This window comes from Mauremys reevesii, linkage group 6, assembly GCF_016161935.1.
Source record: "Mauremys reevesii isolate NIE-2019 linkage group 6, ASM1616193v1, whole genome shotgun sequence".
In the NCBI taxonomy this organism is placed as follows: Eukaryota; Metazoa; Chordata; order Testudines; family Geoemydidae; genus Mauremys; species Mauremys reevesii.
The window spans coordinates 5,520,589-5,536,368 of NC_052628.1; the positions used below are offsets into that span (position 1 = coordinate 5,520,589).

General features: G+C 47.3%; 1 protein-coding gene across 6 annotated transcripts in view; it reads right to left on the reverse strand.

Annotated features, from left to right (window-relative positions):
• Window positions 1–3,144: 3,144 nt before the first annotated feature.
• Window positions 3,145–15,780, reverse strand: part of TPGS2 (tubulin polyglutamylase complex subunit 2) — a 28,155-nt gene continuing 15,519 nt past the window's right edge. The window contains exons 3-7 of one of the 6 annotated variants that reach the window (XM_039543311.1): window positions 13,458–13,545; window positions 10,591–10,722; window positions 8,744–8,857; window positions 5,807–5,967; window positions 3,145–3,747 (exon numbers count right to left, since the gene is read on the reverse strand). In XM_039543311.1, coding sequence (XP_039399245.1) covers window positions 3,505–3,747; window positions 5,807–5,967; window positions 8,744–8,857; window positions 10,591–10,722; window positions 13,458–13,545 — 738 coding nt within the window. In that variant the 3' untranslated portion in view covers window positions 3,145–3,504. The other 5 variants (XM_039543317.1, XM_039543314.1, XM_039543312.1 and 2 more) reach the window with 5 other exon arrangements.

Below are 15,780 nucleotides of genomic sequence, written 5' to 3' on the forward strand. Positions count from 1 at the left end.
CTTTAATGGAAGTTTTAGGTTTCTTAACTTTTTTGCTTCACGGAAACAATCAAAGGTGAAAGTAAGCCAGGATGGTCTGGTATGGCGTACCAGCAAGAGCCAGTACGCCATGCTGGACTGGACCAGCTTCCCCAGGCTGGCGATTTAAAGGGCCGAGGGCTCCCTGCAGTAGCTGGAGCCCTGGGCCCTTTAAATCGCCTCCTGAGCCCCGCTGCCGGAGCCTTGGGGTAGTGGCAGCCGGGCTCTGGTGGTGATTTAAAGGGCTAGGGGCTCTGCTGCAGTAGCGGCAGCCAGAGCCCCGGGCCCTTTAAATCGCCCCTGAGCTCCCAGCTGCCTCTGCAGCTTGTAGCTCTGGGAGTGATTTAAAGGGCCTGGGTATTTAAAGGCCCCACCTGTTCCGGCTGAGGCCACATCTCTTCTGGTTGAGCCATGTGCCCTGCTCAGGACTCCGGCGTACTGGTAAGTCCTTTAAGTTACTTTCACCCCTGGAAATAATACACTAAACCCATCACTCTGGTGGGAAAAGCAAAGCCGAGCGATTCCACACATGTAATTCTGCAGCATCCTAAATGCGAAATTCACTAGCTCAGAGCGGACTAGGGATGAGTGAGTGGATCACTGAGTGGCCTCTTGTGTATCCCTGTTATTGCTACTACACTGAACAAACAGGCACTCATGAAAGGTTGTCACCCACCCTCTAAGCCAAGGCAGTTGGGGCAAAAAAGGGCTGGACAAAAGGCTCATAAAGTCCCCGATTCAGCTGGGGGCGGATTCCCTCAGGACAGTAACCACAGTAAACTGCCTTGCAAGGACCCCCTTAACTCCTGGTGTAAGAGGCATGCCAGGGACAGGGCTAAAGATGACAGGAACCTGTTAGGAGTTGGGCGGCTGCACTGCAGAGATTCTGAGCTGTGTTGCCAGCCATAGGGCAGCCGAGTGAGGCTGCTGTAATGTAGACAGGCCCTCAGGGCTGTCTCAGTTACAATGGAGGCCAGGGAACAACCTAAGACTGGGATCAGCTTAAAGCCATTTTAGGCCACTCCCTCACGGCTACTCACTCTGTGCTGCGCCTCTTAGAAGCTCAGCAAAGACTCCTGTCCTTAGTCGTGTGTGCGTAGCTCTTTAGAGGATCTGGTATTCTTCAAAAACCAGTCATTTTGGAGGACAATATTAAAATCTTTATTAAAATACATCGCACTTATCCAGTGCTTAATCCTTCCAGGGGCTGCACCAACATCAAGTAAAGAACCCCCACAACACCTTGTGAGGTAGCTTGGTATTCCACAGTTATGCAAGCATGTTAGCAGTCAGACACACCCCAATGGAAAGAATCATTGCTTGTTTTGAGATGGTGCCCTGGATGTCTCTATTAGATGCACAGATTGTTTGGTGGCTACTGAGTGTTCCCAGTACAGCTAAGAAAATGGAATGTGCCAGAATGGAGGCAATAGTGGGTACAGTTGAAGACCAGCATTGAATGGGTTAAAGTGCAGTTCTACCCTGAAAAATTACATTGTTTAGAAACATGGGGTTCCATGTTTATGGGCTCTCAACGTCTCCAGAGCAAATCCTACCCAGTTTATGAGTAACAATGGCTTTTCTAGTGGTCAACCTTACAACTCAGCCTGGGAACTGAGAGGCAAGCTGGGTTTTTACTGGCATGTGCATCTCTAACAGTAAAGCTTCTGTGTTCTCCTGTAGCTGCACCAGCTCCAAGAGCTGTAGAAAATGGTAAAGCTGGAGTACTCTACTGCTTTTGATCTTCTCCACACATAGGTAGTTAGTGAGGTCAAATGCCATCCTGCGGTAAATCCTTCAACATCTGCCACTACAGCTACTGCAACGGTTGTCGGTGTTGCAGCCTGGGTAGCCAGACCACTGCACTGGACTTGGGGCTCCAGTCTCCTCTGCTCCATTCAAGGCATCTCAGAACAGACGGTGCAAAAGAGCAGAGGAAAATGGTTGGGTTTCATTTGGTCCCAAATTGGCAGTGAAGGTTGCTTTCCCTGTTCGGAGTGGCTCTTGTTTAGACCAGGGGAGGCTGGGCTTCACTGTGTTAGGACAGTAGTTCTGAAACATTTTACTTACTAAGGAGTCCCACCCACTGCATTGTGTCTTGTTTTGCAAATTTGGGTGTGGGGTGGGTCCCCAAAAATCATAGGCCTTCTCTGCTGCTGCTGCTGCCACCACCTCCTCCTCGGCACTGGCACCTGCAGCAGCACTCGTTGATCCAGCACCACAACCCTAGTCCTGCCCCAATGTGTAGGGGAGCCCCAATGTTGTATGTTGGAGAGTGACCCTGCACACACCCTGCAGCAGCGATTCTTGTCCTGCGGAGCTGTGCCCGGCTCCCAGCTCCAGAGTCCCAGCCCTGTGGATAGGAGATGCTGCTGCAGGGTAAGTGTGGTGCAGGCTTGCTCTCCAACCCACCCACCCATCCCCTGGAGAACCCCTCTGCTCTGAGTCTCTGACCCCTCAGCAACCTTGATGGGCTGGGACCTACAGTTAGGCTTTTATAGAGCCCAGTCCTGAGATGCCTGATCCTGAAAGTTGCTGAGCACCTTCCCTGCCTACTGAGATCTGCAGGAGTTGGGGAGGTGCTCAGCACCAAGCACAGACAGCTACGGTGATAGGGAATCCCACATTGTTCCAGGGCAGATTGTTAACCTGGAGCCAGGGACCTTATGAGGAGAGCAGCACTGGCCTGGGGAAAAAAGGGATTTCTTTGTCAGAGGGTTCCCTAGATGCTGCTGGATGTGCATAATCGTTTTACAGCACTGTCCTTGGCTAGTCTACCTGCTCACCATATTAGATGACTTGGCACCTTTGCACTGCTCTGGCCCGGCCAGCTCTTGCCGAGTGGGCACAACATCAGGTGTGGTCTTTAGCAGAAGGTCATTTCTGTTTAACATGCAGTCTGGACAAATACTTCAGAGCCTGATCCCGGGCTGAACACTCAATGGGATTTGTGGGTGGTCTGCATGAAGCCCTCACATATCATTGGGCTAGACCCACGGGGCCCAGTCCTGCTCCCTTAATGCTCCCCTTGACTGCACCACCAACTTCAGTGGGTTTGATCCTGCTCTCATTATACGCAATGATCACGGCATGCTTCTTTCCTTCTAAAAAGGACACGGGGAAATATTTGTGTATGTATGTTGTATTTAATAAGATGTATCTGAAAATGGTAGAGATTGATTTTACTTGAGTCCATTGCTGCACTTTATCAGTAGTAACACACTCCACCCAGCTCGGTGGCATTTTTATCCACACAGAAGTATTTGCCCACTGGAACAGAAAGGAATTAACCACCATCTCTCCAGGACCTGCAGCTTTTTGGCTTTCCAGACATATCTCCCATAAATTAAATTATTATATTTCATGCAAATGTTGCAACACAGCTTGCACTGGGAAGTCTATTCATGCATGAGGAATGGTTTGATCCAAACCTAAGAGACACCACTGTGGGTTTTTAACAGTCTGGAATGAAACTGCTTTCCAGAGTCAGGTTTGGGGTTCTCGTTTCCTCAGGGAGTTCCCGGATAGCGAAGGGGTCTTCGAGGAGGGCGTGCTTGTGTGGCTTTTCTGAGAGCCTCCTGGCTGGGATGGCAATTTCTTTTTGAGCACCGGAGTTTTGTTCTTGCTTTTAAATACCTTGTTGGGGTCCAGTTTGTTCACAAAGGAGTCAGGTTCTTCCGAGAGTAAAGCTGTGTTGATGGTGATGGGCTTGTACATGTTAAACCATTGCTGAAAAAAGCAGATTACAGGGAAGGATGACATGGAGGGAGGGGGGAAAACCACACATTAGAGACTTGGAGGGAAACCGCAAGAATCAACTTTGGAACATTTTAAACATATGCCAAGCTCCTGCTGTCAGGAACCTGGGTCAGCTCACAGAGTTTTGTGCAAAGAGCTTTATAGTAGAGATGGTTCGTAGTTGCAGAATGAGGATTGGGATATAACCTTGCCAAGGTACCGGGATGTCTGGATCAGCCCGTGGTGCAGATAAAGGCCAGAAGTGAAACCTGATTCTCCTAGTTTTCCATAGGTGTAACTCGGCAGACATTAGGGAGTTACCCCTGGTTTATACCAATGTCAGAGAGAGGGGAACCAGGCTTAATTTATTGGATTCAGAGAAGTTGCCTTGGAATTTAACTTGCCAAACAAATGGAGCTAGAATTGCTGGGCCTCTTGTGAAATAAAAAGCCTCCAATGTTCTTCTAACAGTGCAGGTTCAGTTGTGCAAACTTTCACTCAGACCTTGTGTTCACTTCTTTCTAACTGATTTGATAACTCTGGATCACCATCAGCATTATCTGGTTGCCACCAGGAAGTTTCACTTTGCAATTCACATTCCTGTCTTCTATTGCTTTTTCTACTCCAGCCAGCTGGCTCCTGAAGCCAGGGAAAGGACTGCAGGGGTTAATGGGAAAACCCTGCCTCAAACCATCCTCAGCCCAGTGCACAGCATAATACTGAACAAGATAAACAGAGGGTCAATGCACACACTAAAGGGGTGGTAGAACTAAGTACTGCATGAGGGGAAGGTCTCCAATATCTGCTCCCAAGAGACCTTTCCAAAAGATAGCGTTAATGAAGAGTACCTGATTACAGTGGTGAAAGGTTAACAAGTCAGCAGGACATAATAGAAACGAGGAGGCAATTGATTGGTTAGGGAATGCATGGGGATCATTTCACACAAGGGGTAGTGAATATATGCAATACTGGGCTGGGAAAAGCTATTGCTAGAGTACAATGGGTACAGCCTCGATCAATCAGGTAGGTTTTATTTAGAGTATAGCATGATGTGGAGGAAAACTGAAATGCAGAGGGCCTGATCCTGCAGTCCTCACTAGGCTGAAACTTTCTCTTGGCTTCAAAGGACAGTTTCACATGCCAAGAATCAGGGAATGTCACTTTGCTGATAGCATGTCTGCAAACTCTGTGATAAAACAAGGAGCCACAGAACAGCTACGTGTGGCAGGGAGCAAAGGGCCTGCCAGCATGAATAGAGACAGCATGGGTCAGCGCACACAGTGTTAAGCGTTGTTCTCTCCCACAGGCACAGAGGGTGGAGTAATGAGCCAGGTTGGGACTGAAGGCCCAATCAGAAACTCCGAGAAAGGCAGGAGGCTATAAATGCAGCTACCTAGCAGGGAGCAGCAGTGAGAAGAACAGGCTAGAATCAGATTGTGCCTTTATGCCCAGCCTCGAGCAAGGAGCAATGTGTAACCAGCACCACCCCAGGAGTAGCCCTGGGAGATATTGGGACTCTCACTCCCCTCTCAGGCAACATTTCCTGGGGTGGCAGAGGACAAGGGGAATGCTTTGCTACAGCCTTTTGCAAGGTGCGGCATGTTCCCCACTCACATATGGTTAGCTCTGCTGTCCAGTTTGTAGTGGGGCCTCCCTGCCCACTTGCTCTCAGCAGTTGGGGAGGGGAAGGCAGTACAGGGGGTTCAGCCCTTGCTTTCTCTACCATGCCCAGAGCTGTGATCTGGGTCGGTCTTCCATGTCTGCACGGGGAAACGTAGATGGCCTTATCCCACCCTTATCCCCCTGCACAGCCACAGATGGCGAGAGCTCAATAAGCACAATAGCAGCAGCAGTAGCCTTGGTACCGCCAGCAGCTGCTAGAAAGCCTAGCTCTAGCTAACCCTTATACGCCTCCGAAGTCTGATGCCTTGCAGAGGATAATCTTGCTTGTTGAGTCAGGTGACTCTACACGCTGGTCTTGAGAAAGCGGGAAGGACTGGCTTGTGTTCAGACTCACTGCAGAGCCAAAGTAAAGCTCCTGCTCACCTACCTTAGCCTGGGGGCTGACACCGTAGCTCGTAAAGGCATACTGCCATTGCGGGAGACCCAGGTGGGTGATCAGCAGTCGGTAGTAGGCAGTGAAGGTGTCGGTGAGGAAATGCCAGTACAGAGCTCTGTCCAGAAACCATATCTCAGTGTCTGGGGTGACAACTGGAATTGAAACAAAGGAACATGTGCAAAAAGGGTAGCATTGTTTTGAAGTTGAAGGATGAGAAGAATCATAGAAGATTAGGGTTGGAAGAGACCTCAGGAGTCATCTAGTCCAACCCCCTGCTCAAAGCAGGACCAATTCCCAACTAAATCATCCCAGCCAGGGCTTTGTCAAGCCGGGCCTTAAAAACCTCTAAGGATGGAGATTCTACCACCTCCCTAGGGAACCCATTCCAGTGCTTCACCACCTTCCTAATGAAATAGTGTTTCCTAATATCCAACCTAAACCTCTCCCACTGCAACCTGAGACCATTGCTCCTTGTTCTGTCACCTGCCACCACTGAAAACAGCCAAGTGCCATCCTCTTTGGAACTGCCCTTCAGGTAGTTGAAGGCTGCTATCAAATCTCCCCTCACTCTTCTCTTCTGCAGACTAAATAAGCCCAGTTCCCTCAGCCTCTCCTCATAAGTCATGTGCCTCAGCCCCCTAATCATTTTCGTTGCCCTCCGCTGGACTCTCTCTAATTTGTCCACATCCTTTCTGTAGTGGGGGGCCCAAAACTGGATGCAATACTCCAGATGTGGGCTCACCAGTGCCGAATAGAGGGGAATAATCACTTCCCTCGATCTGCTGGCAATGCTCCTACTAATGCAGCCCAATATGCCGTTAGCCTTCTTGGCAACAAAGGCACACTGCTGACTCATATCCAGCTTCTCCTCCACTGTAATCCCCATGTCCTTTTCTGCAGAGCTCCCAACTGAGGTCAGCTGGAGACATGCAGTGGTGTTGTGATACTTCTGATGTTGTAAAGGATGGTTTTTCCAAAGGGGTAGGACCTAGAACCAATGTATCATGTAGAGGCAGCATGGTTTAGTGGTTATAGCTTGGGACCCAAAAGTTTTGATTTCTAGGTTCTATTCCCAGCTCCGCTACTAACTCAGTATATGCTCATCAACTAGTCCCTGTGCCTGTTTCCCTATCTGCAACATGGGTATAATAATAGTTATTGGCCAGGGTTTGAGACACAAAGTGGGTAGTGCACATGGAGTTCCTTGGATGAAAGGCACAAGCTCAAAGCACCATTATTGCACATCTTTATCTGTTGTTCGTCACCAGGATTGCTGAGCATAGGCTGAGTTTCAAAGGGACCATTCAGTGGGGTTTGTATTGCCAACAGAATCCTGCTTTGCAGAGGATTTTCTTCCTCTTCAGAGCAATCACACTTTTCTAGAGGCAACAGCCTCCAAACAGTGTAAAATCTAAATCCCAATAGCTCTGTGACTCCAGATTGCTTCCTTACCAGTCTCACTAGTGTAAATCTGCCTAGCACCTTTGGGTCCTTATACCCACCCCCTGCCTGCATCCACTTCCCCACGTTGCTGGGGGAGGGGATGACTCCAGTCCCTCACTCCCAGGCAGTGCTCAGGCTGGATCATTACTACTTTCACGTCTGCCTCCTAGAAATCAGAGGAGACGTTTCTCTCTTGGGCCCATCTGGGAAACTTCCAAGTACAGTCACCACTTGACAACTTAGGGTGTTTTTATTAGGAACAGGTATATTAATAGAGGGGTGAGTGAATGCGTGAGTGACAGAGAGAAACCAAGGTTAAATAGACAAACCGCAGATAACTACTGCTAAAAATCTTTCTAAGCGAGCCATGTACTTCACCATTCCCCCGAGGAGAACATCACCTACACCCAGACTGCAGGATAATGTCTCAGTCCTAGAGCTTGGAAGTCCTAGAGCGTTTGCAACCCTTCCAGGTGTCTGTGACAGGCTCCATCTATACTACATACCACTGATGGCAGCGTGTAATGTACGTGTAGGTAGAAGCTGCTGTGAAAAGCAGGCTGTGTCCACACTGCGGTAGCTACACATTACAGTGAAAGGCTCTGGTCGGGAGGAGACAGTGGAGAAAAGCATCAGCAGCTCCCTGCTGCTGGAGCCTTTCACTGTGGTGAGGAAAAGGGTGAGGCGGGGGGAAAGGCTGCCTTCCCCCTGCCCAGAGCCTCCCCGCTCCACCCAGAGGGGAAAGGCTTCAGCAGCAGGGAAGCAGTGGGAGCGGCTGGGAGGCATGGCTTGGGTGAGTGGAGGACATGTAGGGTATGTACTCGAATAATACCCATGTCCTGCAGGTGTGTCTGCATTCTACTCATCTGAGCTGTGCCTCACTGGCTCCACTGCTATTTATACCCATGCGCGGGGCGCTACGCGGGGATGTACCCTACATGCCTCTGAAAGAAGGGTGCAGTGTAGATGCATCCGCAGAGACTTCTTTACTAGCTCAGCTCACATCTCTCTCACTCTGTGGTGTGTCCTTGGTTAACTTCTGCTAATAGGCCCATTGCCAAGGTAGTTTCTAATTAGCACTGGGGGACACTGCCTCAAAGCATAGGGTCTGAATCCAATTCAGTGGCTTCAAGTTCTCTGTGTTCTCTCCTCTCTCTGTCTCTAAGGAATGCTAAGTCTACCATCACATCCACACATGAGTAACTTTACTGCTAGGAGTGACCCTACTGAACCTTTTGGGGCTACTCATGTGCATAAGTGTTTGCAGGATCAGGGAGCTAGCCCAGTGCCTTTCCCTGTATGCAAATATTTTCGGCAGGTAGAAACAGCATGGAGGTTACAATGTGGCCTCATCTGTTCAATACCAAGGGGGAAATCCTGGCTCCAAGGGTTCACCCAAAATGGCACATAAGTTCAGAAGAGTAAGAGCTATCCAAACACAGCCATTTATCATGACTGGGTAACTGTGCTCTTTTCAGTCTTTACCTGGTTTGGTGTGCTTATAAACAAGGCAAACTTTCCCGTTCCCATTGCATGGGTCTAATTCAAATATCAGGCTACGAGAGTCAAAGTGAGGCTTTTCTGGCTGGTCTTCATTACCTTTAAAAAGAAACAAAATCACTTTACAGCATTTCTGGCTAGATCTTCCCTGGCCAAGTTTGCAAACAGGCCTGAAAAAGCTATGCTTGCATCTTCTACATGTAGAGCTGTTGACATGCACTGCGCGTGCACATGGGTGCAGGAGTTTGTACAAATACAGCTCTTGCATGCACAAACTCATGCACATGGAACACTTATGGGTGCCATTGTAGAGGCATGTTTGAAAAGCTGGCCCATAACTTGGCTTGGAAGGATTCACTTTTATTTGGTAAATGAACAGTTATTAATTCTTACAATAAATCAAAATATTGTCAGAAACTGAAATGTAGAGCGAGAAAGTTCAAAACAATTGAATGAAAAGGTACCATGAGCAGTAATTTTAGTTTTATGACAATCTCTATGTTCTGCTCATACATAACCCCCCCCAGAGACCCTCTGAAGAAGTAATTTCATGCTTGCACGTAAATTCACCTGCAGTTCACAGAACTTAGATGTTCATCAACCTTATTGCCAATCCAGATACCCATTCTCAGAAGCTAGGACTTAAGGTTGTTTATAACTGGTGCTTTACTATGTATTCTACAAGTATTTAAACCTTAGAAAACCAGCTTACAGGGAAATAATAGCTCAGCTGGATCATTGTGGAATAGCTGTTTTAAAATCCTCGCTATAATTATTCACACAGAACTCTGCTTATTTAGTAAAATGTTAAAAAAGCAACAACAGCCAAAACCTGACAAAAAACCCCCAACACAACTAACTATTATGGTTTTCATGATACTCTCATAAGTAACTTGGGATCAGTCAAGACAAATACACTGTTTAGAAAGGACAATGGAATTTTTCCTGCAATAAAAGAAAATAGATATAAATTGTTAGAATCTGCAGCTCCCCACCGAAGTTAAAGGGAGAGCTCCTTTGGGGACATCATCTGCTCTTTCACGTGCCAGGCAAATTGAGTGGAGTTGCATGTTGGTAATGAGAGCAGAATCTGGCCCATTTGATTTCAGTAGCAAGAGGATCAGGATTCCCTGACAAGCAGAGAAACCAGCCAGGTTTGGAAGGAGCAAGTGCTACAGAAATCAAATAGCAATTTAAGTTTTATTATTTTTCTGCAAAGAGCCACCATTATACATGTCCTGTTTGTCTCACTTGTTGCATCCTGTTAGACTGCAAGCTGGTAGAGGAAGGGAATGGATCTTTTTATTTGCCAAATGCCTAACACATCCAGATGCATTTTCCCCTGCTGCCTCTTGTTTCAATGAGTTTTCCAGTGACATTTCCAGCTCTGAAGAGCTGCATCCAAAGTCAGTGTATCCAATGGGCCTATCCATCACCATGACAATTATTGCCAGTGGTTGCTGATATTATACTGTAAATGTACATGCTCTTTCCAAGCTGAACAAAAAGAGGAGGCCCCAGCTAACTATTTAAGACAGGGAAAAACAAAGGATAGGGAGCAGTTTGGTTGGGAAAGGTGTGGAGACAACACAGATGAGGAGGTGGTGTTAATGATGCTTGGTGGACCCTAAGTATCCAGTCCATTCCTTCTCTGGAGCAGCACAAGTTGGGTCTCGTTAAGAGTGACCTGTGACTTCTCTACCTGTGCTAGCAAAGTGCAGCTTGGCCTGTTATGCAGAAATGCAGCTTATCCCTATACATCAGAATGAAGGAGGAAAAGCACATTCTGACACTTGGGTGTACCATCATATGTGCCATCAAGAGGACAATACCTTCCTCATCCATATCATCTTCTAGGTCAGCGAGGGTTGGTGCATTGGGTAGAGCGTACGCCGATGATCCGCCAAGGCGACTTAGCTTAGAGATGCTGTTAATCACCATGGAGCCCAGTGGCATGGGGTTATCTGCAATGCACAGTGACAAGAGTGATCATTAATACACCCCAATGACAGGAGAGCAGAGGAGGTCTTTTCTTTTTGTCCAACCCCTAACCTTTCACAAAATACATAGAAATGGGCATTGCAGCAGGCCTGCAGGTTTGACAGATGTAGGCTCTGGTGGAGCAAAGTTGAGTGCACCTCAGAGAGATCACCAAGTCAGCAGCTGCCTCTCATTTGCTGTGAGGAAGCTCCAGCTTAGGCCTTGGTGCTAACTGCAGCTGTAGCAGTCTGGAAGAGGGCAAGAGGAAGTGTTAGTCAGGTAATAAAGTGTTAAACCTATTCAGGGCTCTATGGATCAACACACCTTGAATTCCACTTGAACCACCCAGCAGGCAGAGCACATGCTGGGGACATGTGCTGTTCATGTAACACTCCATTTCACAGGGAGATCAGTGCATTCTGCATGCACCAGCTGAAGCTAGCAGTCTCCAGCTGGAGTGCCCTGCAAGAACTGGACTCTGAGGTGCCAAAGGCCTGGATAACTGTGGTCAGGTGACTGCTTCAGAGTGAAAGAGTCTCCCTGTTCCTGCTAGGCCCAGATGGAAGAAAGGGGACCCAGTTCTGCTATCACTTACACTGGAGTAACTCCACTGAAGTCAATGGAGTTAAACTGTTGTGAGATCAGAATGAGGCCCAGGGTTTGTACCTGCTAGCACAGAAGTCTGTGGTAAAGCTTTCACCGATCTCAACGGGAGTAGGATCAGGCCCTTCATTTAAATATTGTTCATTGTTAAAGTGCCCCACTATCACAATGGTAGCTAGGGCTCTCATCCCCCAGGCACAGCTACTGCGTGTTGTGTGACTTCTGCAAAGTTCCTTGACCACATTCTGATTTCCATCTGGTTTGACAGAATCAGATCAGTGTAAAAAACAGGAAGCCAACTGAAGACCAGATTCATAGATTCTAGGACTGAAAGGGACCTCGAGAGGTCATCGAGTCCAGTCCCCTGCCCTCATGGCAGGACCAAATACTGTCTAGACCATCCCTGATAGACATTTATCTAACCTACTCTTAAATATCTCCAGAGATGGAGATTCCACAACCTCCCTAGGCAATTTATTCCAGTGTTTAACCACCCTGACAGTTAGGAACTTTTTCCTAATATCTAGCCTAAACCTCCCTTGCTGCAGTTTAAGCCCATTGCTTCTTGTTCTATCCTTAGAGGCTACGGTGAACAAGTTTTATCCCTCCTCCTGATGACACCCTTTTAGATACCTGAAAACTGCTATCATGTCCCCTCTCAGTCTTCTCTTTTCCAAACTAAACAAACCCAATTCTTTCAGCCTTCCTTCGTAGGACATGTTCTCTAGACCTTTAATCATTCTTGTTGCTCTTCTCTGGACCCTCTCCAATTTCTCCACATCTTTCTTGAAATGCGGCACCCAGAACTGGACACAATACTCCAGCTGAGGCCTAACCAGCGCAGAGTAGAGCGGAAGAATGATTTCTCGTGTCTTGCTCACAACACACCTGTTAATGCATCCCAGAATCACGTTTGCTTTTTTTGCAACAGCATCACACTGTTGACTCATATTTAGCTTGAGGTCCACTATAACCCCTAGATCCCTTTCTGCCGTACTCCTTCCTAGACAGTCTCTTCCCATTCTGTATGTGTGAAACTGATTGTTTCTTCCTAAGTGGAGCACTTTGCATTTGTCTTTGTTAAACTTCATCCCGTTTACCTCAGACCATTTCTCCAATTTGTCCAGGTCATTTTGAATTATGATCCTGTCCTCCAAAGCAGTTGCAATCCCTCCCAGTTTGGTATCATCTGCAAACTTTATAAGCGTACTTTCTATGCCAATATCTAAGTCGTTGATGAAGATATTGAACAGAGCCGGTCCCAAAACAGACCCCTGTGGAATCCCACTTGTTATACCTTTCCAGCAGGATTGGGAACCATTAATAACTACTCTCTGAGTACGGTTATCCAGCCAGTTATGCACCCACCTTATAGTAGCCCCATCTACATTGTATTTGCCTAGTTTATCGATAAGAATATCATGTGAGACCATATCAAATGCCTTACTAAAGTCTAGGTATACCACATCCACCGCTTCTCCTTTATCCACAAGACTCGTTATCCTATCAAAGAAAGCTATCCGATTGGTTTGACACGATTTGTTCTTTACAAATCCATGCTGGCTATTCCCTCTGATGTTCCCTCTGAGCTGAGTATGACAAAATTTGCAGATTGAAGTCAAACTTACGCACTCATCCATTTGATGACTGACGGGCATATCTGGATTTGGACAGTACATACTGGCATTTAGGTAATCAAAACTAGATCTGATCCAAGCAAGTGCTCAGCACACAAAGTTCCCAAATGGGAATCCTGCATGTGCCTGGATCGCAGGCTTAAGCCCAATGTATCATGCACAGAAATTCAGGTTGTGTTCATCTTTTATCACTGGGGCCTTCCTTGTGTTGGCTTTTGATTCCACGCAGCACTTTGGACTTCCTTGTTAATTAAAGAGTCATTTTCTACATCAGTGATTGAATTACCCAACAACAACTGGCTAAACCCAGCAAAACAAAGGGTATAGCGGTTATTTTTCCTTCAAAATAATTTCGCTTCTGTGGTGGGAGGATTCGGTTAAGCAGCAATCAAATTAAGAGGAAGGGACTGTAGCTGCCACAGGGAATGCACAGAAAGAATGGACATTTTAACCTAAAGGAAAGAAACAGGCAGACTTACCATCAAACTTAACACTCCAGGTCATGTGGAAGCCATCGCTCATTAGGTAGAAATTCTTTAAATCCTCTGGCAATACGCAGGAGTTTTTCTGTAATCACAAATGCTCTTAAATGTTATCAAAGGAAAGAGGTAGAGCATGCTTTGATCCAGATAACTGACTGACTGTTGAGACAGGAACATTTGCCACCCAATATCCTACTGAGCCCCAACACAACTCAAATCACACAACTGGAGAGATGCTTTCAAGTTTCTTGGATCTGTTTCCCAACACAGTTATTTGATCTAAAGGCACCTCTGGGAAAATTTCATGCAATTGGTTTACCAATTTAGCGATCACTAGCTACAGGGATATTTTAGGAGTGTCCCACAATTTTCATGACATGGCACCTTGTGTAATGAATTCACACTCCCAAATCACAGACCCAAGGTCATCAGCTAATCTACACACACAGCTTCGTCAGGGACAGCGCTTTGCCATCATTGAAACCAAACCAATCAACCTCTTCCATTTGAGCTACAGGACCTGCAGTGGTATTAGGACTTCTCTCTTTCATGGACTTTCAATCACTAAAGTGTGATAGGCACATGCACGCAAGTAGGTATGACATACCATCCAGTAGCATACACGTATGCTCAATGCAGGCACTATGCTCTGTGGGAACTGTGGGATTGGGCCCTTAGACAGTAAATTCCACTCATATTTTAGTTCCTAATACTAACTGCATGTCACGAATTTGAAAACCAGAAGAGAATCACATCAGGAGACAGTTTTAACGAGCCAAGGAAAGATGCTGCATGAAGCTACTTACCATCACTAGAGCCCTGCATATCCATGTATATCCACATCCGTGGACCATTTTTGCAGATAGTGGATTGGATGTGGACACAACCGCACAGAGGTCTACTCACCGACGGTGCCTGCCATGCGGCATCTGGCTTGGGCAGCCTGGGTGGGGGGGTGCAGCACGCTCGGGGCCGGAGGCCAGTAGCCAGTGGGTGGGTGGCAGACTGGAGTTAGGGTTGTCCAGTACCTGCTCACTGCACTGCCTCCTGTCCAGCAGCTTGGGCCCTTTGGGCAATGCCAGCATCCTCACCATGGCCTGGCCTGGCAGCACTGGCCACACTCCTGGCCCGCTGGCTCCTGGGCAGAGGGACCTGTCCCCGGCCGCAGGGATTGGAGTGGGCAGGGCCCTGGTGCCTCACCCCTCCGCCCCACTGTGATGCAACATGCACTGCTGCTACCGTCGTTCATGAGCACGTGGGAGCAGCACGCGATGTGATGCCCCTGTGACGGGCTGGATCACAGAAACCACCTTGGGGACTGCCACCCGATGTGCTGAGACTATCCCCGAGCCGGTTTTCTCTGCCAGCTTGGGACTTCAGTGCCCTGCCTGGTTTGAGCCAGACACGCTAGCCTGCTACAAACACAAACCCAGGTCTGAACCATGTCCGCCAAAAACTGCAGGCTTATCTGAAAACAGCTTAAGAAGTGTTCCCGTCTCCAACACTCAGGTACTCAACACCCAGTCCAAACCTCAAATAAATCCATTTTACCCTGTATAAAGGATAAACTCATAAATTGTTCGCCCTCTATAAACACTGATAGAGAGATATGCATAGCTGTTTGTCCCCCCCCCTCAGGTATTAATACATACTCTGGGTTAATTAATAAATAAAAAGTGATTTTATTAAATACAGAAAGTAGGATTTAAGTGGTTCCAAGTAATAACAGACAGAACAAAGTGAATTACCAAGCAAAATAAAATAAAACACGCAAGTCTAAGCCTAATACAGCAAGAAAGGGATTACAGATGAAATCTCATCCTCAGAGGTGTTTCAGTAAGCTTCTTTTACCAACTAGCCTCTTTCTAATCTGGGTCCAGCAACCACTCACACCCCTGTGGTTACTGTCCTTTGTTCCAGTTTCTTTCAGGTATCCTTTGGAGGTGGAGAGGCTCTCTCTTGAGCCAGCTGAAGACAAAATGGAGGGGTTTCCAGGAGCTTAAATAGACTCTCTCTTGTGGGTGGAAACCCCTTCTTCTCTCCTATGCAGAATCCAGCTGCAAGATGGAGTTTTGGAGTCACATGGACAAGTCACAGACTCAGAAGACTCAGAACTTTACAGGCCGAGCCACATTCCCAGGAAAGCTCAGATGTGGATTGGCGTCTCTCAAAGTTCATTGTTCGCCAAGTACTTCCATGTACTTGAATAACCCCTTCACACTATGTTGATCAAATCTGCCTTAGGTGCTTTCTACAGCACACACTTTAAATACAAGCATAGAGCCAATGCTCATAACTTCAGATATCAAAATGATACATG